Source organism: Lactuca saligna, chromosome 6 (assembly GCF_052625555.1).
Source record: "Lactuca saligna cultivar CGN05327 chromosome 6, ASM5262555v1, whole genome shotgun sequence".
NCBI classification, from domain to species: Eukaryota; Viridiplantae; Streptophyta; class Magnoliopsida; order Asterales; family Asteraceae; genus Lactuca; species Lactuca saligna.
Genome location: NC_136422.1, coordinates 35,664,020 through 35,684,163, shown reverse-complemented (window position 1 = coordinate 35,684,163; position 20,144 = coordinate 35,664,020). Strand labels below are relative to the sequence as shown.

Genomic DNA, 20,144 nt, shown 5'->3' with positions numbered 1-20,144 from the left:
AGCAACTTATAACATTCAATTTACTGGGCCATGTTACTTGTTAGAAAAGATGAGCAAGTTAAATTCTTTTAAAAAAAAAGTAATTAGATTGATATTTTACTAGATAGTTATAACAACATAAAATATCCATTTTTTTTTCTAAAAATAAGCAACCAAAAATAAAATATAGACAATCTTATCTTTATACACAATCATATTTTTACCTAAAAGGTAAAAGATAACTTAAAAGAAATAGTTGATACAATAAAACAAACATACCCACAAACTTTATTTTTCTTTTTAGTTAGCATAGATAAATGGCAACGTTTTTTCATTTATATATTAAAAATTAAAAATGTCAAATCATTCAAAAAAACAAATTGCCACTTTTTTATAAATTCTACAAAACGAATTAAAAAGAGGTCTTATTCGATCTTAATTCTTACCGTCATTAAGCTTTTATTTTAGAAAATAAACTCATAATTCATAAGGTATTTCATATTACTTTTATGAAAACTAATTTTTTTTTTACATCTTTAAAAATTTTATAACTAATTTTATCGAAATAAAAACTATGTTTTAGCTGTTGGTTACCATCTACTAAATCGTTGCCTAGCTGTTAAAAATGCCAATAATCTCTTCCCTTATATTTTTCGTAAAAGTAAACATTTTCAACAATATTTTAAATTCAAAATTCATTTAAATAATAACTATTTTAATTATTAACACCAAAAGTATATATAACAACTAGGAAGCAATGAAGAAATCCATCCCACATAGTTTACAGCTGCAAGGCTGCGATTATTCTGAGTCAACTCATCATCGTCCCAAGCTTCCGAAGTTGACAAGAACACGCAGTACTTTTATTAATAATATTCACACAATTACAACCAATACAACGGTGCTTCGGGTCCCTCCGATGATTTCAAGAAAACCCCACGTTAGGTATCCTTCTTGATCATCTAAAATTATTTGATCTTGTCTCCTTTTCATCCTCCCAAATCATTTACTTTTTTCTTGAGATTTTCAATTTTGTTGGGTTCATAAACATAAACCCCCTCTAATTCTACTCCAAATAACTTCATGTTTATCTGAAAGTCCGAAACTGTAAGTTCGTTTCGTCGATCACATCTCAATTCTGTATCAGAATACAATCACAAGTTTCGAATTTTCGAAGACGTGTTTTAATGGTTTCGTGAGTTGTGGATTGATCGAGATTTCAGATTATGGGTATTGTTTTATTTCGAATTTCCTAAAAGGGTAAATGAGATTGTTCTTCAGCTTTATTTGGGTTTACAGTGAATTCCCCTATTTTTGTTTGGCCAGAATCGGCAGTTCGCCAGATTTTTCCTAAAAATGTTGATCGAATCCATTAATTCTCGACTAATTTGCTATTTTGAGCATTACCCTTTTCACGATCGAGTAAAATTTGTAATATTTCGCATATGAGTGTCGATAAAACGATCAAATTTTACTCATTTTGGTTATTCTTGTTTCCTTTATGACTGTTTTTCTGTTAATTTCTTATGATAAATTTGTAATTTTTCATGAAGGGAAGGCTAGATTATATATGAAAATCGTCATCATATCATACTTCTGATTATTGCTGCTGTGAGATACAAAAATGGAGGGAAAAGAAAACATAACTGAGTACAGAGATAAACTGGACAAAACACTAAAGTCCGATGATCTTTGCAACGTGGAATTCCTCAAAAAGCTTGTTGAAAATCAAATATCAAAATCATCAGAACATGAAGATCAAGGTTTGTATAGTTATTATAAATCATTCTCAAAGTGTTGATACTTGATATGTATATTAATTGAAATATTTCGTATAAAACAGATTATAGTGATAATTTAGTTCAAAAAAGAACCAAAGACGTGGCCAATTTCATTGGTATGCTTAGAAGCACTTCAGGAAGTGTCGATGAAGTATCACATAATGGTTGGAAAGTACGTTTTTTTTAAAAAAAAAAAACATTTTTATTGATTCTTTTCATCTTTTATGTCAAATTTGTTTGTTTAGTTGTTAACATTTCATTTTTGTCGACAGATAAAACACGATAATCAAGATTGCCGTGTTATGTATAGAGAGGGGCCCACAGGGACTCCCTTTCATTCATTACTAGCAGAAGGATACGTAGATGGGCCTCTAGATGTTTGTAAGTTTGATCAAAAAAGGATTTGACATATTTGCCCTCATGAAATATCTCTCTTAACATATACATTTGAATGTAGGCATGTGCATATCATGTGAGGCAAGCCTCTACCCAAAATGGTGAGAAAGTTTTCAACTTTTCAACTTTTGAAACATTTCAAGCAAATCATCTTTCTTTTAAATGTTTCAAGAACGAATGATTTGAGACAAAATGTGACTAAAATGATTTTTGTTTTTCAATTATATTTCGAAAAGTTTTCAAGAATTTAAATATTTTTCTCAGGTGGCCTCAATTTAATATCCCGACTTTTAAGGTTACATCTTCGGAAATTGTGAAGAAGATTAGAATGGGTGAACAAATATCTTTAGTGAGGTTTGTTAAATTACATAAAGTTTTAATTTTTTTAAACTTTGTATAAGATCTTTATTCATGGATTTTGATATTTAAATTTATATGTGGAAGAAAGGATGAAGCTTTCATGGCCATTATCAACAAGAGAGGCTTTAGTTCATTATGTTACAATTGATTACTTCCAAGATGGCCTCATTATAGTGCTTTTAAACTCGGTAATTGCTTTTAAATATGTAAATTTTTTTACTCAATTTGCAAAATGACTAAAATACCCTTTCAGATTTCTGAGACAGAGATCATTGATGTAGACACTCATGGGTTTACTAAAGATGGTATACCGGATGTTGAAAATGTTACAAGGATAGATATTGTAGGAGGTGTTGCTATACAAAAAGTGAGCACAAGTAGAAGCTATTTTCGGTAAAGATTTGTTTTTTTTTTTCTTTAAATTGTGAATTTGATTAAGAAAAATGTTTATATAAAGTTTTGATTTTTGTAGGACGATTGCAAACATGGATATAAAACTTGATTTTGTTCCTCCAACAATTATCAACTTTGTTTCAAGACAACTTATAGGAAGCGGATTCAAGCTCTATAAAAAGGTGTAGTTTCTTTCAAGAAACTTTACAACAAATAAACAAACAAAATTGACACAAAAGATTGAGATCAAATTCATGCTAATTGTATTTTCAACAACAGGAAGTTGCTTCTGTGTGCAAAGGTGATGAAGATTTTAGCATGGCTTTAAAAGATCCATGTTATCATCGAATTCGTGAAGCACTTTATATAGAAAACAAAGAATCAAATGGGGTTTCAAAACAAGAAGACATCAAGATTGTTCATGAGATTTTAGAACCACAAAAAGATGAAGATATCAAAGAAGTGAAAACTCAAAACCCCGTTTGTGAAATCGAGGAGATTGAAGAAAGTGAAAAACCACATGAAGATAGTAATAATGGGAAAGAACTAAATGATGATTCAAACAAAAAGATTATTGTTGGAAGAAAACAAGTTATTATAAGTCCAGAAGTGAATCAAGCTTTAGGAACATTGGAAAAAGTTATTTCTATCTTTAGAGAAATCGGATTCAATCCAAGATCCATGTCTTTATCCCGTTTTGCTAACAATTTGTTTGCTGATCTTGAAGATAAAAAATCAAACGATTCGAAACGTTTTGTAACACAAGTCAACAACAAGTCAACAGTAAAATCCTCACAAGAATCAAGAAATGGTTTTTCTGATGATGAAGATACACCGAGTTCTTTTTCTTTTGTTATAAATGAGGCGATAACTTCAACATTAGCAGAAAAAGATGGCATTAATGGAGAGGTGAAGAACATTGATGAAAGTGGTATTTCACAGAAAAAGATGAAGAAACAAAGATTTTGCTGCATCAGCTTCACTTCTGGAGGTGTTGGTTGATCTATTGTTATTTGAATCTATACGGGTTTTATATACGTATAACATATTCATACATGATACATTTGTCTGGTGTTTTTATAAATAAAACTATGGTAGAATCGAGGATTTCTTTTCGGAAAGTTGTAACTATAGATTATTATTGTTTTATTTTATTTTATTTTATATGTTGTATTGTTTAGATATGAAAATATGAAAGATTATGAGGAAAAGTGGTTGTGTTTGTACTTTGTATTGATGGAAAGGGGCAATGTTTGTGAAGTTTGTAAAGGATAAACTTATGTACCACATGACAGAAAGTGATATTATAGGAAGAAAACTAGGGTAAAATGGTCTTTTTGGATTTAATTGATTTTGATCTTTAAACTTTAAAGGCATCAAAAACACCACAAACTCCGCATGGGTTTTGCTTCATCAGGGTTTTAGATCGATCTCTCTCAAAATGTTGAGAAACCAGCTCAGAACGCCATTGACAACCTTCATTCGGAAAACCATACCTCAATCCATTTCTCTCCAATCACTCGAAGAAAACATCACCCAGTTGAAAAATCAACCAAATTTCTCTACCCCCAGTCCCTGTACCTTCAATACTAACGCACAAACAAGGGTTTCAAGGAATCCCCAAATTCACCTCATATGGAACTCCGAATTTCGTGGAAAAAGTTCCGGTTTTTGTTCATCAGCATCTTCCACCACTTGCTGCTGGAATTGTAAGAGTCAAGGGCCGTTTCTGATTTGTCAATCTTGTGGGAGCATTCAAGCTGTCGATCATTCAGTTGATTACTTCAACATTTTTGGGCTGTAAGCGTTTATAATGCCCTAATACGCGTTTCTCTGATCGAATTTTTGATAAACAAACTTGGAATTCATTTGAGTTGTTTATATATAATCACCGAGTAATCATCTGTTCGAAGTTCATCGGAATTTCGCAATTTTCTTAGCGTTTTAGACTCCATTAGTTACTATCTTCATATGACAGAGATCGGAAGTTCGACATTGAAGCTGGAAGCTTGGAAGGGAAGTATAAAGACTGGCAGAAGAAGCTTCACCCCGATTTAGTTCACACAAAATCCGAGGTCTGTGAACAACCAATTGCTTGCATTCGAACCATTGTTATTATTATTACTTCACACATTCGTTCTTATCGTTACGTAGGAAGAAAGAGAGTATGCAGCTGAACAATCTGCTAGGGTTATCGATGCTTATACTACACTCCGTAAACCATTATCAAGAGCAATTTACATAGTAAGTAAATGATCAATTCAAATACACCAATTAACTGGTTTTTAATCTTCTTTCTTTTACCCATAGATGAGGCTTGAGGGTGTTGAAGTAGATGAAGAACAAACTGTTTCAGAACCAGAATTGTTGGGTGAGGTAATTTTGAGATTTTGGATTTTTTTTTTAAAATTTTGTTGTTCCCATTTTCATTTTGGGACCCACAATTGAATTCATGTTCTGCTCCTAGATCATGGAAATTAGGGAAGCCGTGGAAGATGCCAATGATTCTCGAGCCCTAAACCAGATCCAATCCAAGGTAATAATGTTTGGTAAAAACTAACTGATAAACTAGATGACAAATATGTAATGATATAAAATGACATTTTCATATATATAATTAAAAACTAACATATAAGGATATATTTGGAAAACTTGTGGAAAAAGCCGTATTAGTTATCAATAAGTTATCTCAAATAGCTAGCTTTTTAGCTACTTTAACTAGCTTTTTGTTCGATCTTTATTTCTTGTAGATGGATGAAAAATTGAGCCATTGGTATAATTCTTTTGCAAATGCTTTTCAAAGTAAAGAGTATGATGATGCTATAAAATCAATCCAAAGAATGACATACTACCAAAGGGTGAAGGAAGAGATTGTTAAGAAGCTATAGATTCGTGTTTTTGCCTTTCAAATGGGCTTCAAGAGATCAAGAAAAACAAAAGAAAATTAAAGTGAGTAAAGAAGATGCTGGATGCCTTCTTCAGTTTTTTTTTTTTTCCATTCATGTCAAGAAACATGGCTTATGATAGATTTACTATTGAGGGTATTTTGGTCTTTTCAACCGTGGCAAGAGCAAAATGAATTAATTGACAATCATTGTATTTGGTTTGTTCTGTATTTTGTAAGAATTTAAGAACAATTGATTTTGAATAAATTATAGAAATGGATCAACCTTTACATTATTTTCATATTTTGTAAGAAAAAAACTATAAAACTTGGATGTATGATTTTGAAAAAATATGAGGGTAGTAGCTCAATAAAAGAAACTCAAAGGGTTGTGAAGTTAAACCTCAAAACTGTAGGGGCTGATTTGCAATTTATAAAAAATATTCTTTAGCGAAAAGAAAGCGTCTGGTTGGTTTCCCTTGATATAGACCGACGTTTCTGGATTGTGCGGGAAGCAAAAGAGAAGGAAACATGGGTTGGGTATGGAAGGACGACGACGATGATCAGAACTCCGGTGAAATCACCGAATTCAAAGGTTTGAACCCTAGATCTGATGCTGTGTGCTCGACGAGGAAGATTATCTCTTCCCAGTGCAGAACGGAGGAGGTAGAGCCTGGTAAATTCATCAGAAAATGCGAGAAAACCGAGCAACTTCTCAGAGACTCCGTTGGAAGGTAATATTTTTTAATTATAGTTTCATTTCCGTTTTCCGATATCATTGTTCTTGATGAATATGATTTTTAGCCATCATCTGTTGGATTTGTGATTTTGGTAGTTAGGGTTTTATTCGTACACGTTCTGCTGTTAATCTAGCTATAATCTGTTTTAAGCTATACAATCACCGAGAAATTGAAGGTGTGGAAAGATTGAATTTAGGACAATCACACTATAGTTTTGAGTTTTGGTATGATACCTTTTCCATTATCTGTTCAGACGATCTGAAGTGGTGCAATCTAACAAGGAATACACAGAAGAAGATGTGACTGAACAGATGACAAAAGGATCTTTTTTCCCCATTCAGTCATCACAACAACCTGCTACACCATTTGATTTCCCTGGGTTACGCACTGATATAGAAGCAATTGAACGAAGTCTGTTTGGGAACATGAATCGTTTCTTCGAGGCTGCTGAAGGGCTTTTTGGTCTTTTTGGGGGTTCTCCTCAGCTACACCAAGGAGAAGGAGATTCAAAATCCATTTTCGGGTCTCCTTCTCCTCCTTCTAGTCTGTATGATGGGTATTCCAAATCTTCAGAATCAACTGTACCCATTCAGTCTCACCCTCCTAAAGCTGTTAAGCCCAACACAGGTGATGGAGATGTTGATCTTTCGGGTTTAGCAAGAGATGTTTGAATGATATGGTATGATAAAATCTTGATGGTTGAGTAAGGTTTTTGATCAAACTTTATAAAAACATTCATAAGCTAGTATAGATGTGATCTCGTTTTTATGTCTATTTCTGCTGTGGATGTTTGTTGGACGCTTTTTAAATGATATATAGATTTGTGGGTTTTTAATTGTTTTATGTGGAAATCAAAGTCAAAAGTCAAAAGTCAAAAGTCAAGGGTATAGTAATGAATTATGATTATGATCCACTTTGTGTGGACTCACCTAATTGTTACATCTATCGATTAGGCAGTATGGCATGATTGGAATCGAATCATCTTTAATGTTTTTCTTAAGTAATATGTGATGATCACAAAGTTGTTTGAATCCTTAAAACTTTCACTTTGAAGGTTTTCTCCAATCATCATTTTGTTGTTTTACATCAAGATCAAATTGTTTAACACATCTGGTTTGTATTGGTTTTATATCTAGTGGGTTTGGAAAGAAAAATAATTCAAATTATCCCAAAATGTAGAGGAATGTGGAGTTTTCGATTGATCCTCATTGCTACATGAGAAAGCAAGCAAACAACATATAAAGATTAATATAAAGATTTATCTGTAGTCAAACTACAATATAGCATATATGAGTTACAAACCAATTCAAGGTTTATTTATTTATTTATTATATTAAATCGATATTAGGTGTAGTGTAAAGATGCTTTTCAATCAAATGGTTGAGAATTCAAGTCTCATGGCATCTGAGTATCAGTTGATCTCCCTACTAATGGCATTACCAATTTTCATGGCATACTAGCTAATTGTAATGTAATTGTTCGATATGTAGTTGTAGTATGTACTTTTTGATGATTTAACTTTTATGAATATATATTAGAAACAATTCAAACAAACAATACATCAATTAAGAAAATGTTAACTAAAAATGATTATATTAATTAAAAAACATAAATTCATAATTTTTCTCTCAACATGAATATTTTTCTAGTAACTAGGATTTTTGTCGGTATTAATATAAATTAAAAAAAGAGACTACGATTGTTGGTGGCAAATGATGAGCTTATGATCTAAATAATATATAATGAATTGCAATTTAAAATATCGCTTGTCAACCTACAAAATTTTGTAACCATATCAAGAAAATCAGAAACCTCATAAACAATGGCTAACCAGAAACTTTTATAAGGGCTAGCACAAAAAAAAAAAATCCAAATAAAAGATAATAGGATAATTTATTATTAAAAAAATATGATTTAATTAAATATAACTAGCCAAAAGTCTTACATTTTAAAGTTGATATCTTCCCTACCCATTTATAGAAAGTGCTTCATCACTCATTGCATCTTAAGATCCATAAATGTTTTTTTTCTACACTAAACATTGTTCAGAAAATCATAACTCATTTTATTACATAAGTTGGTCTTAAAAAGTTTTATTATGGAAAAACATCTTTCAACGTTTGTGATTGCAAGAGGCAAAACCAAAATCAACTTTAATAACTTATCAACAAAAAGAAAAAAATGATGTCCCATGATTTCCACCATCAAACGAGAAAGGTCCACATAAAATGTTACTATTAATATAAAATATTTCACAAAAAAGAAACATCTTTAAAAAAAATCTATAATGTCGTATTTTATGTATATAATTTAATGGGGGATTTGGTTATATGGTAAATTGCATGTTTGAATACATAATAATAATTCAAGAAAAAATAACAAGTTGGTACTGTAGCCTTATCCTAGTGAACTAAACAAATTTGATATTATTACTATATATCATTAAGCTAACAAAGGGAAATGGCCGAATGGCCTTGTGGCTAATTAATTCTTCTAGTAACTGCATGTTCTAATTCCAACCGAGTCATTAGAAAAAAGAAGTCAAATATTTTTAACTCATGTGGAAAGAAAATGAGGGGTAGCACGTGCTACCCTGACAATAAGTTAGTTCCGCCACTGCTCATAAAATGGGTAACTATAATCGTAATAATATCTATCATTGAAAAAATCTCCTTCAAAGTGAATGCTATCATTGTGATAAAAACTTTCATAAAATGATCGACTTATAAACTCAAACCAATTTGGTGGACTTTGAACGAAAGAAGTTGAAAAGACCCCTTGAACAATGTTTAGATCGATTTATAAACTCAAACCAATTTGGTGGACCTGTTATTCTTTCCAGAAAAACTAACATACTGAAAACATCTGTGAAAAACGTGTGAAACGTTGTTTTTCTGGATGCTCAATATGTATTGAAAAGAGCCCTTGAAACTTTATCCTTATTTTTTTCCAATAAATTCACACGTTAAGTACATTTAATACATTAGATGAGAATCTCACAATCTTGTGAGGTGTTTGCGAGCAATTTATTTTCAATAGATTAACTTCATGGATATAACCAACTATCAATGTAATCTTTAATAATGTTGAATTAGAAAACGAACTATTGCATCAACAAATGTAAACCGACTCCTCATAAGAGGCTTGTTATTTGCCAAATAATGAACCAACAATACATAAACTAGGAAATATATATTTTCTTCTAACAAAATATAGTAAAATTATGGATATTCTAAACATACTCAATGATGAACCAACAATACATAAACTGGTTATCAGTACCAACACTGGTACCAACAGTACCAAATTCCGAATTTCGTAATTTTAGAGTACCAGTATCATTCCATATGTTTAAATTCGGTACTGGTACCGGTAGGACACCAGTACAAGATCAAAATTTGATCGTACTAACTGCTCATCCCTAATAATGAATGATTAACAATTCGAAATGCCAATAATCACATTACAAATATTATACATGAATCACATTATAAATATTATACATCTACCTACATATATAATCTCAAAACTCTTAAATAGGTCGATACATGTAGCCTCAACTTTTTAGAGATTATATTTATACATTATGATCACATGTCTGCATGATTGAACTCTACGCATGGAACGAGCAAAACATTAATACTCGCAATGAAAAAAAAAAAAACACTTTGTGTCCAAAGAAACTTGCCTTTGAGCTCGTTCTCATATCTTCGTGATTATTGTGGTTATTTTGTTAAACTCCTAAATAATGTGACTTTGTGGCGATATATTTCCAGTTTATATAAGCATTTTAGTGAATAACTCATGGACTATTCTAGGTAATTGAGACTATTTACATGGGGCCAAAGGGGGGTCGAAATAATTCAATACCCGTTAGATAATAACTTATGATGTATTTAGTTGATAGTCATGGAATTTGGTTGTTAGTCAAGTCATTGATAAACAAAATTGAAATGAATACAAGGTTTGGAAGTTAAGAATATGAATCATTTGGTGTTTAAATTTAACATTCAAAATCCATTGTGATATATGAGTATACAAGAATTAAGCTGTCTCCGGCAAAGGCGGCCGGCCGCCGGCCGACTTAGTTATAGACATCCTATCCATATGTTTATTATTTGTCCAAATTAAGGTTTATATATGAATATATATAATATATATAATCATTAGTTGTTGGATTATTTCTAGGTAAATGGAAGGAGGGTAATTTTGTCTTGATGTTATTTGTTTTTTAATTATTTAATTTAATTCGATAGCAGCCGTTTGTCAAACACCCAAGTCGTGCAAGTGCTCCTCCACTATAAATTATATTATTATATACTTATTTTTTATATAAAGATAAATATGACTTTATAAAGTGGCTGTTCTTTGATTCGAAAGAAATTTATTAAAACAGAAAGTGCTCGATCGGTATGAGATTGCATTTCATTATTCTGTTGGTATCTTAATGATTGATTTGTGAATATAATAATATACTTCATAATATAATGTAAAAATTGGCAATTATCTTAATTAGTGATAAAAATTAGTAACTTAATATCATCCGAAATTAGATTCCAAATGGTTAGAATTAATTATTCCATCAATTGACGATTCTTACGATATTCATATTTCATCCAAAAAAAAAAAACAGCTAAGCAAGATCCTTAATCTAGTCAAACAACTAGTAACTACTCAGCCGTCTTACACAACAACATATTCAAAAACTTAGAACATGCAAAAAATCTATTTTTGCTTTTTTATATCTTTAAACTTTATATGACATTTAACTTTCTAATTTGGTTTTAAGTGTTTGATATGTCTTTTAATGAGTATTGTAAAATGTAAAGATTGAGTATAACTCAAATGATTTGATACCATAATCAGAAGTGATTCGTTTTTATAGCCTCTTCTTTGATTATAAAAAATCAAATATTTTTCTATTTTTCTTCTTAGTTTACATGATAACAAATATCTTAAAATATTATTAATTTTATCCAAATACAACACATAAATTAAAATAGAAAAAGGGAATCATGCAATTTATATAAATTGAAAAAGAAAAATGTATTAATATGATATGAAGATATGTATAATCATGTGTGTGCCTATTGCCTAACGCGTTTGAAAAGATCCCAACTGAAAAACCCGTCACTTTCCATCATTTCCCTCGTCAATTTCTGCGACCTCCACGCTTCTCACTCGCTCTCCGCCGTCCTCCTATATATAAACACGTAAATGACTCGTCCACGAGACACATTCAAACTTCTCCTTTTTTCCAAGGCTACTACTTGTCTAAAGAGACCTAGTAAACCCATTGTAAGTTGCAGATTTTCGATCATATTCATACCCACTATTCTTTCATCATTTCTTTCAAATTCCCACCACACCCACCTCCCAACTTCGATTTTTAGTGAAAAATTACACGTCTTTGAACCTTTTTATGGGTACTTCGGTTTGATTTGTATAAGAGCTTTATCTGATTCGGGTGATTTGCAGTTGCACACCAACTGTTTGTTCAAACGTCTACACACCGATTCCTTTAGTGAAAAGGGAAGTAGCTCATAGTATCGACTATTTGTTGGTGTGTAGAAGGATTAGATTGAATTTCAGATGGGAAATGTATGTGTATCATGTTACTCAAAGGATGGATTCTTCCAATCAATATCACATCCATACTGGTGGTCTCGATCACCTGATATGATCTACTACAAAAACGAACAGCTTAGCAAATATCCACCATCAACACAGCAAGATCCAAAACCTCCTACCCCTACTCAAAACACACCTCCAAAACTAGTGATCATAGCCAAAAACGACACCAAACCACCTCCACCTCCACCTCCACCCATAGTTTCATATCAAGAAATCAAAATAGACATAAAACAATCCCAAAAGGAAAAAGCTTCAACAAATCCAAACCCCAAAAAGCAAAACAATGTGAAGAGAATGTTGAGTGCAGGTTTACAGGCTGACAAAGTATTGAAAACAAAAACTGGGCATCTGAAAGAGTACTACAACTTAGGTCAAAAGCTAGGACATGGTCAATTTGGTACGACTTTTCTCTGCATAGAGAAAACCACAGGAAAAGAATTCGCATGCAAATCAATCGCGAAAAGAAAGTTGTTAACTGATGATGATGTGGAAGATGTCAGGAGGGAAATTGAAATCATGCATCATTTATCTGGAAACCCTAATGTGGTTTCAATTCAAGGGGCTTATGAAGATTCAGTTGCAGTTCATTTGGTTATGGAACTTTGTGCTGGAGGCGAATTGTTTGATAGAATTACCAAAAAAGGACATTATTCAGAAAGAAAAGCAGCTGATCTTGCTAGAACTATTGTATCTGTGATTGAAGCTTGTCATTCTTTAGGTGTTATGCATCGTGATCTTAAACCTGAAAACTTTCTTTTTGTTGATGAACATGAAGATTCTCCTCTTAAAACCATAGATTTTGGATTATCGGTTTTCTTTAAACCAGGTACTTTTTTAATCATTCATATCCTTTTCTTGAATATTGTATGTTTCTTGAATGTTTATGTTAATGTATTTTTGAATTATTGTATAGGTGAAACTTTTGTAGATGTGGTTGGAAGCCCTTACTATGTTGCCCCTGAAATTTTGCTTAAAAATTATGGTCCTGAAGCAGATATATGGAGTGCTGGTGTGATTCTTTACATTCTTCTTTGTGGGGTCCCACCTTTTTGGGGAGGTAAGTCTAAAGGAATAAAAGACTAATAAGTTAATAACTTATCAAATACTCTAAACTTTCTTTTTAGTGACTGAATTTATGTTCTTTTTTTTCATGATAGAATCTGAAAATGAGATCTTTGAAGAGGTTTTGAGGGGTAAACTCGACTTTTCCTCAGATCCATGGCCTAGTATCTCTGAAAGTGCTAAAGATTTGGTTAGAAAAATGCTCATTAAAGACCCCAAAAGACGAATAACAGCTCATGGTGTTCTTTGTAAGTCTTGGTTGTTAAAAAGTTTCCTATAAAAGAAATTAGTATTCTTTAGGCTTCTTATTGAACATTATTTACGATTAGGCCATCCATGGATAAGTGAAGATGGTGTTGCACCAGATAAGCCTCTTGATTCTGCTGTTTTGAGTCGTTTAACTCAGTTTTCTGCCATGAATAAGTTCAAGAAAATGGCTCTTAGGGTAACATTTTCAAGCTCTTTAAAAAAATGCAGATAAATTCATAATCCCACTTTAAAAATGTAATCTTTTTTCAAACCCATTTTATGTTTTTACAGGTTATTGCTTCAAAACTCTCGGAAGAAGAAATTGCAGGATTAAAACAAATGTTTAAGATAATAGATACAGACAACAGTGGTTATATAACTTTTGAAGAACTTAAAGCTGGACTCAAACGTTTTGGTTCTAATCTTACGGAGTCTGAGATTTATGATCTAATGCAATCTGTAAGTATTACTAATTCATCTTTTGGGCAAATTACTGAAAAACCATTATATTTTGGACATTTTTGCATGATGATATATTAGGTAAAAATGGTTAATTTGGAAAAAAGTTTGAAACTTTACGTGTTTGTTTGGAAAAAAGATTAAGTATTAGTGGTTAAACTGCAAAACGGTTAAAGTATAATGATTTTTTTTGTAGTTTATCATAATCTTTTTGCCTTTCTTTGTTGCATTTCTTGAATTTTGATTGATTATAATGAAAATGCAGGCGGATATTGACAATAGTGGTACTATTGACTATGAAGAATTTGTAGCTGCAACATTGCATATGAACAAAGTCGATAGAGAAGATCATTTATTTTCTGCTTTTTCATATTTTGATAAAGATGGAAGTGGTTATATCACACTTGATGAACTACAACAAGCATGTAAAGAATTTGGAGTAGATGATGTTCATTTAGAAGAAATCATCAAAGAAGCTGACCAAAATAACGTAAGTTTTTCACTAATCTATTTATCCAAAAACTAATAATATTTACATGAATTGAAATTCATTTTGTTGTTAATTTGTAGGATGGGCGTATAGATTACAATGAGTTTGTTGCAATGATGCATAATGGAAGTGATATTATGAGGGTGAAGCCATTGAAGGATGATTTTAATATGATGTTAAGGGAGCCGGTTGCGGTTTGTTAATATGAATATTTATATTTATTTGATTTTGTAATTAAATGTTAAAAATGGCATCTGACTTTTGAATGCTTCAATAGTCTATGAGGTGTTGCATTTTGACTTATAGAATGTACTATTGTTCTTGTATACACGTGAAATGAAAAGATATAACAAAGAGAAAGAGTTGACTGACTATGTTGTTGTGGGTCTTAATGTGTTGTGGATTGGGTTGTGATCGATGAAAACTATGTATGTACAAAGTTTTATGATTCGTTAGATGATATTATAAGTAGTTGATTCTTAGTGAAAATATTGTGACTTTTTTCTTAGGATGATCATTTTTTTGCTATTTCAGAACGTTAGTAATTATTATGTTTTATTAAATTATACATTTAACTCGTTTCGTATAAGTCTATGGTTCTATGCAACATGTTAAGCTCATCCCATGTGGAAACGATAAATCGTCTGGTCTGGATGGTTTTACTTTTGGATTCATAAAAACATATTGCGACTTACTAAAGGAAGATATCAACGACTTCGTTACTTTTTCAGTTTCCTAAAGGATACAATAGGCTGTTTGTTGCTTAGATTATGAAGTTTCAAGTTCCTTTTGTTGATGATTATAGGCTCATTAGCTTATCGGTTGCTTGGATTTTATGGGTTTTGGAGAAAGATGGTAGAGTTGGATTCAAGCTTTTTTAAGCTCGGCAAAAGCTTCGGTGTTAGTGAATCAGAGTCCTACTAAGGAATTCCATATCGAGAGGGGTATTAGGTAAGGGGATCCACTCTTTCTTTTCTTGTTCATTATTGCAATGGAAGGGCTCCATGTCGCACCTGAAGATGCAAAAGTACATAATCTTATTTTGTCACATCTTTTTTATGCAGATGATGTTTTGTTTCTCGAAGAATGGTCTACGACAAATATTAAAAATATGGTAATGGCGCTTAATTGTTTTTACCTTGTGTCGGGTTTAAAGATGAATCTTCACAAATCTAATATCTATGGTATGGGGGTTCGGTGTGATCAAGTAGTGGGAATGGTGAGTGTTACCGGTTGTGCTCCGGGAAAACTTCCATTTAAATACTTGGGTCTTTCTGTGGTTGAAAATATGGCTCGTATTTAGAGTTGGTAGGGCATTATACTATTATCTATAGATGGTCGTGCTATGCTTTTGTCATCTATCATTGGTTCGTTGGGTATTTACTTCATGTCTTTGTTTTTTATGTCAGTTCAAGTTAAAAAGGAGCTTGAATCTCTTAGAGCTCAATTTTTTAGGGTACGGAAAACGGGGCTCGGAAAATACATTGAGTGGCATGGGACTTAGTCATTGCTCCAAAGGACCACGGATTAGTAGTTTACATTGTTTCAATCACTCTCTTTTACAAAAATGGAGATGGCAATTCCTTACATAACCGAATGCGTTATCGGTAAAAGTTATTAAAGCGTTATATGGGAGTTGCTATTTTCCTTATTTGGATTGTAATAACCGAGGGGGTGGGGTGTGGAGCCGAATTTTAAAGTCGTGTTATGCATGAGAAAGGGGTGATCCCTTTTTCCACTTCTTTTCGTAAAGTGGGAGACGGTTCAACTATTTACTTTTGAAGAGATATATGATGTGAAGGTGTTCCTTAGGCCCTTCGGTTTCAAAGGCTTTTTTAAGTGGATAGAAACCCAAATTGCTTTGTTAAGGATCATTGTTAGGATTCTCAATGGGTTTGGGGGTGGTCTCGCGAGCTGAATCAAGGTGTTGAGACTTCTCAATTTTTGGAGGTTCGGTCTCTTGTAGAAGGGACCCGATTGGGAACAAGTCAAGATAAGTGGTGGTGGGATTTGGAAGATGATGACAACTTTACTATCAAGAGCACTAGACGGTATGTTGAGCAATTAATGCTACCGGATGTAGAGAGTGATATGATTTGGAATGTTTACCTTCCTAGGAAGGTAAATATTTTTACTTGGCGTCTTCTCATGGATCGCCTTCCTCTTAGGACGAATCTTGTTAATCGCGGAGTGGATGTTCAGTCGGTTCTTTGTTCGTCTTGTAATCGGATGGGGATTTCGAATTAAAATGAAGAGAATTGTACTTCAAGTGGTTATTCAGACAACGTGGTGGGTTCTTTGGAAGTTTTGGAATGATTTGGCTTTTGGAAATACTTCATGTCGTAAGGAGTTCATTATTGATTCGTTTTTGTGGTTTTGTAACAAAAATAGAAAATCACGGATGTCTTGGTCCGGGTAGTTATGAAACCTTTTACTTCTTTTGTAATGTTCTTTTTCTTCTAGCTTCTTGTTGGTTTTTTGAATAAATTTAAGCAGTTCAAAAAAAAAGCTTAATCGGTTGTCAATACAAGATTGTGCCAAAGATTCTTGCTAATAGACTTAGTCAGGTTCTTTCGTCGATTATTGGTAAGGTAATCGTATTTTTCTTAAGAAGCAACGAATTTTTGATGGTATGTTGGTTGTTAATGAGGTCATTGATTGGGAGAAAAATAATAGAAAGCGAGTTATGTTTTTCATGGTTGATTTTGAAAAAGCTTACAATATGTTAACTTGGGAAGATTTGTTAAAAAACATGTAAGCTATGGGAAAGATAGAGAGGCTGGATCAAGGCTCATTCAAAATCATATATGGTGTCTATATTGGTCAACGGTTCTCCTACAAAGAATTCTTTATCAAGCATGACCTTAGACAATGCGACTTCCTTTCTCCTTTTTTATTTCTTGTTGTGATAAGGTCTTCACATAGCGATAAAATAGGTTTGTCTTAAAAAAAATTCAAATCAGTTGTTGGTTTGCAAGAGATAGAGTTGTCCCATCGTTTTTATGTGGATTATTCGTTTATACGCCTCTTATACTTCGTTTCATGTCTTGGCATTAACCTTTCAAAAAGTTGTTTATTGGAGTTAGTGTTACAAACGAGGAGATTAATGGCATTGCTAATGTTTTGGTCTATAAGGCAAATAAACTCTCTTTTATTTATTTGGGAATTCAGTAATTCCATAAATATTCGAAATTGAATGTCGATTCTTTATCTTACAGAGGCCATTTAGCACTTTTATATCGAACCTTGGATTGGAAGTCTTGGTGTTTATTATTTTTCTCTTTTCCAGTTGCCTAAGTTGATTTTTGAAATCACTAGAAAGTGCTCTTAGTAAAGGGGATCATGTCTTAAATTCAATGTTCGACTTTCTTACAAAGAACCATGTGGACAAAACGACCCACAAGGCCATGTCCCTTCATCTTTACGAATGAAATAGCTGTATCACTTATATGGTGACAAACCGAATAGATCATAGATGGCATGATCATGTCACTCACAAGGAAAACATGATACGACCGTGCCAACAAAATATAACAAAATCTTAGAAACATGGAAAAAGTAAAAAGATCGAATATAATAATACTCAATTTGAGTAAATATCAAATAAGAAAGAAGGTATCTCGATTTCTTTTGTTCTATTTTTGAGCTTGATGATATGGTTTATGGTTTGCAATGACTTTGGCTTAATCAATAAGTCCTAAACAAACGAATACATAGAGGGTTAATGACTTAATAGGGTAACAATCTATTTTATGTGTGCATATTTGGTCATTTTACTTTTTGCGTGGACTATTATCCAGTAACATTTATTTTTGAAGTACACCATTATTACCGGTTATTGCACGTAAACCAGTTTGTGGGTTTGAGTTACATCTTTGGTGACAATTCTATGAATTTTTAGCGAGCCTAACTTTGTCCCTGTTTTTTACTCTCGAAAACCGGATCTAAAATGAACCAAAACAAAATCGAACACATGTTTTGCATCAAGAACATTTGTTTTCCATAAATCATTTGAAGGGGAAAACATGCATCTCGTGTGTATTTGAAGGGAAAACCCAAAAAAAATGTTAATGCAACTTGTATTCAATTGAGGGGAAAGAAACCTACAACTCGTGAAACCGATGATAAAAACAAAATAGAATGCAAATCAAGATACCAAAATTGTTACGAGTACTTCTCAAGACTCCTAATCTTGCAAATGGTTCTCGAAATCGAATCATTTTCGAATGCTATTGGATTGTCACATTAGAATGAGAAATCTAGAAATGGAAACAAACAAAGGTGCTAGGTTACGAAGACGTCGATAGAGATGCCAAATAAGCATTAACCTATAATATACGTTTAAATAAATAAAAACTAATTAAAATCATATAAAACAAATTCAAAAAATATTAAAAACATACAAAATTTATTCACAGACTAATTAAAAGCATGCAAAACTATTTTGTATAAGTTTTTATGTATGAAATACAACCAAAAAGTATAGAATAGAAAGAGTAATTGTCCACACATTAGATAGTCTGCATGTTGCTTTAATTGGCATTACGAGGGTACCTTCGTAGGAGGGAAAGGTGTCGGTGGTAACACCACTAACCCACACCTAATGATATATATTAAAAACCTAATAAATAAATGGTAATATTGCAAGTATAAGGACTCGGTTTGAACTTATTTAGGGGGTGTTTGAGATATTTTTTTACCTTCAAAAGTTCTTTTTGCAAAAAGACTTTTTTGTAAAAGAACTTTTTACAAAAGATGTTTTTAAAAATGTATTTGTATTAGTTTTTGAGAAGCAAAAGTCAAAAGTTGTTTTTAAAAGGTGTTTGGTAGTGGTAGTTAGGGGTATATGTGAGTCATGTAAGTGTGAAGGCTTCAAAAGTTCCAAAAAATTACACATACACTTTTTCAAATGCTCATAATTCTTCTTTATAAAAAATTAGTTTTAAAAGATCTTTTACATTTACCAAACATCTTTTATTCCATTTTAACTTTTTGGAAAAAATAAAGTCTAAAAATTAGATAAAAAGATTAAACAAACACCCCTTAAGTTATTTAAAAAAATAAAATAAAATTCATATTGTATAAAACTATTATTATATTAAAAAGAATAAATCAATCATAAATATGGATCAATTGAAGTGAAAGAATCATGTGGTTACGTTTAAGATGGTTTATTTGAAATCACCTTATACATATACATAATGATACGATTCATGATAATTAAATGACTAACTAGTATTTTGTTATTGAAAATTTTCTTTGCGAAGTGGACTATAAAAATATAAAATAAAGTTTTGAGCATCATGCAAAAATATAACAATTTAATTAAGAAATTATAAGAGTAAAAAGCAATATTAATTAAAACGAAAATTGTAACAACAAATTAGTAAAAGACCAAAAATACAACTTTAAAAGATAATAATGGACCAATATTATAACTTATATAATACCAATAATTTAGCTTTATAATTATAAATTATGAAAATTGTCAAATTAAAATTATATAAGAATAAAAAGTGTAAATATTGAAATCTTTTATTATCAGATCCAAAATCTCAATTTTTAGATAGCTCTTCTTATACGTCTTGTATTCGATGCTTTAAATATTTTCAAAGTTTCTAAGTAAAAATTTCATTTTAAAAGCCAATAGAAACATCATTCATTCATTTCAAAACCCTTCAAAACATGATAATATATAAAATAGTTATCAAAGTACA

General features: G+C 31.7%; 4 protein-coding genes across 9 annotated transcripts; all 4 read left to right on the top strand.

Annotated features, from left to right (window-relative positions):
* The first annotated feature begins 735 nt into the window (after window positions 1–735).
* Window positions 736–4,075, top strand: LOC145000086 (polyketide cyclase/dehydrase/lipid transport superfamily protein). Of its 6 annotated transcripts, none has more exons than XM_078959233.1 (10): window positions 736–924; window positions 1,538–1,742; window positions 1,823–1,932; window positions 2,033–2,141; window positions 2,218–2,257; window positions 2,421–2,510; window positions 2,605–2,704; window positions 2,770–2,909; window positions 2,989–3,091; window positions 3,189–4,075. In XM_078959233.1, exons 2-10 carry the CDS (start codon window positions 1,604–1,606, stop codon window positions 3,909–3,911), a joined length of 1,554 nt encoding a protein of 517 aa, XP_078815359.1. In that variant the 5' UTR covers window positions 736–924; window positions 1,538–1,603; the 3' UTR covers window positions 3,912–4,075. The 6 variants fall into 6 exon arrangements, with proteins under 6 accessions (XP_078815359.1, XP_078815358.1, XP_078815361.1 ...); XM_078959232.1 differs by having other exon boundaries at window positions 1,533–1,742; XM_078959235.1 differs by lacking the exon at window positions 736–924 and adding an exon at window positions 1,086–1,209 and having other exon boundaries at window positions 1,533–1,742.
* Window positions 4,076–4,231: 156 nt separating this feature from the next.
* On the top strand, window positions 4,232–6,089 carry LOC145000088 (DNAJ heat shock N-terminal domain-containing protein). Its single transcript, XM_078959238.1, has 6 exons — window positions 4,232–4,709; window positions 4,888–4,984; window positions 5,064–5,153; window positions 5,220–5,285; window positions 5,377–5,445; window positions 5,660–6,089. Exons 1-6 carry the CDS (start codon window positions 4,351–4,353, stop codon window positions 5,795–5,797), a joined length of 819 nt encoding a protein of 272 aa, XP_078815364.1. The 5' UTR covers window positions 4,232–4,350; the 3' UTR covers window positions 5,798–6,089.
* Window positions 6,090–6,272: 183 nt separating this feature from the next.
* Window positions 6,273–7,368, top strand: LOC145000089 (Mal d 1-associated protein). The gene is made up of 2 exons (XM_078959239.1): window positions 6,273–6,527; window positions 6,787–7,368. Exons 1-2 carry the CDS (start codon window positions 6,325–6,327, stop codon window positions 7,202–7,204), a joined length of 621 nt encoding a protein of 206 aa, XP_078815365.1. The 5' UTR covers window positions 6,273–6,324; the 3' UTR covers window positions 7,205–7,368.
* Window positions 7,369–11,696: 4,328 nt separating this feature from the next.
* LOC145000085 (calcium-dependent protein kinase 26-like) lies at window positions 11,697–14,799 on the top strand. The gene is made up of 7 exons (XM_078959231.1): window positions 11,697–12,993; window positions 13,081–13,224; window positions 13,325–13,477; window positions 13,559–13,674; window positions 13,770–13,937; window positions 14,203–14,427; window positions 14,508–14,799. The coding sequence occupies exons 1-7, from the start codon at window positions 12,126–12,128 to the stop codon at window positions 14,628–14,630; spliced, it is 1,797 nt and encodes a 598-aa protein (XP_078815357.1). The 5' UTR covers window positions 11,697–12,125; the 3' UTR covers window positions 14,631–14,799.
* The last annotated feature ends 5,345 nt before the right edge of the window (window positions 14,800–20,144 follow it).

Excerpts from the sequence above, each read along its gene's own strand:
- LOC145000085 (XM_078959231.1), top strand. The coding sequence starts at position 12,126 with ATGGGAAATGTATGTGTATCATGTTACTCAAAGGATGGATTCTTCCAA. Across the intron at positions 13,225-13,324 it reads GGTCCCACCTTTTTGGGGAG|AATCTGAAAATGAGATCTTT; the intron begins GTAAGTCTAAAG and ends TTTTCATGATAG. Across the intron at positions 13,938-14,202 it reads TTTATGATCTAATGCAATCT|GCGGATATTGACAATAGTGG; the intron begins GTAAGTATTACT and ends ATGAAAATGCAG.
- LOC145000088 (XM_078959238.1), top strand. The coding sequence starts at position 4,351 with ATGTTGAGAAACCAGCTCAGAACGCCATTGACAACCTTCATTCGGAAA. Across the intron at positions 4,985-5,063 it reads TAGTTCACACAAAATCCGAG|GAAGAAAGAGAGTATGCAGC; the intron begins GTCTGTGAACAA and ends ATCGTTACGTAG. Across the intron at positions 5,154-5,219 it reads TATCAAGAGCAATTTACATA|ATGAGGCTTGAGGGTGTTGA; the intron begins GTAAGTAAATGA and ends TTTTACCCATAG.
- LOC145000086 (XM_078959233.1), top strand. The coding sequence starts at position 1,604 with ATGGAGGGAAAAGAAAACATAACTGAGTACAGAGATAAACTGGACAAA. Across the intron at positions 2,142-2,217 it reads AGATGGGCCTCTAGATGTTT|GCATGTGCATATCATGTGAG; the intron begins GTAAGTTTGATC and ends ATTTGAATGTAG. Across the intron at positions 2,910-2,988 it reads ACAAGTAGAAGCTATTTTCG|GACGATTGCAAACATGGATA; the intron begins GTAAAGATTTGT and ends TGATTTTTGTAG.
- LOC145000089 (XM_078959239.1), top strand. The coding sequence starts at position 6,325 with ATGGGTTGGGTATGGAAGGACGACGACGATGATCAGAACTCCGGTGAA. Across the intron at positions 6,528-6,786 it reads CTCAGAGACTCCGTTGGAAG|ACGATCTGAAGTGGTGCAAT; the intron begins GTAATATTTTTT and ends TTATCTGTTCAG.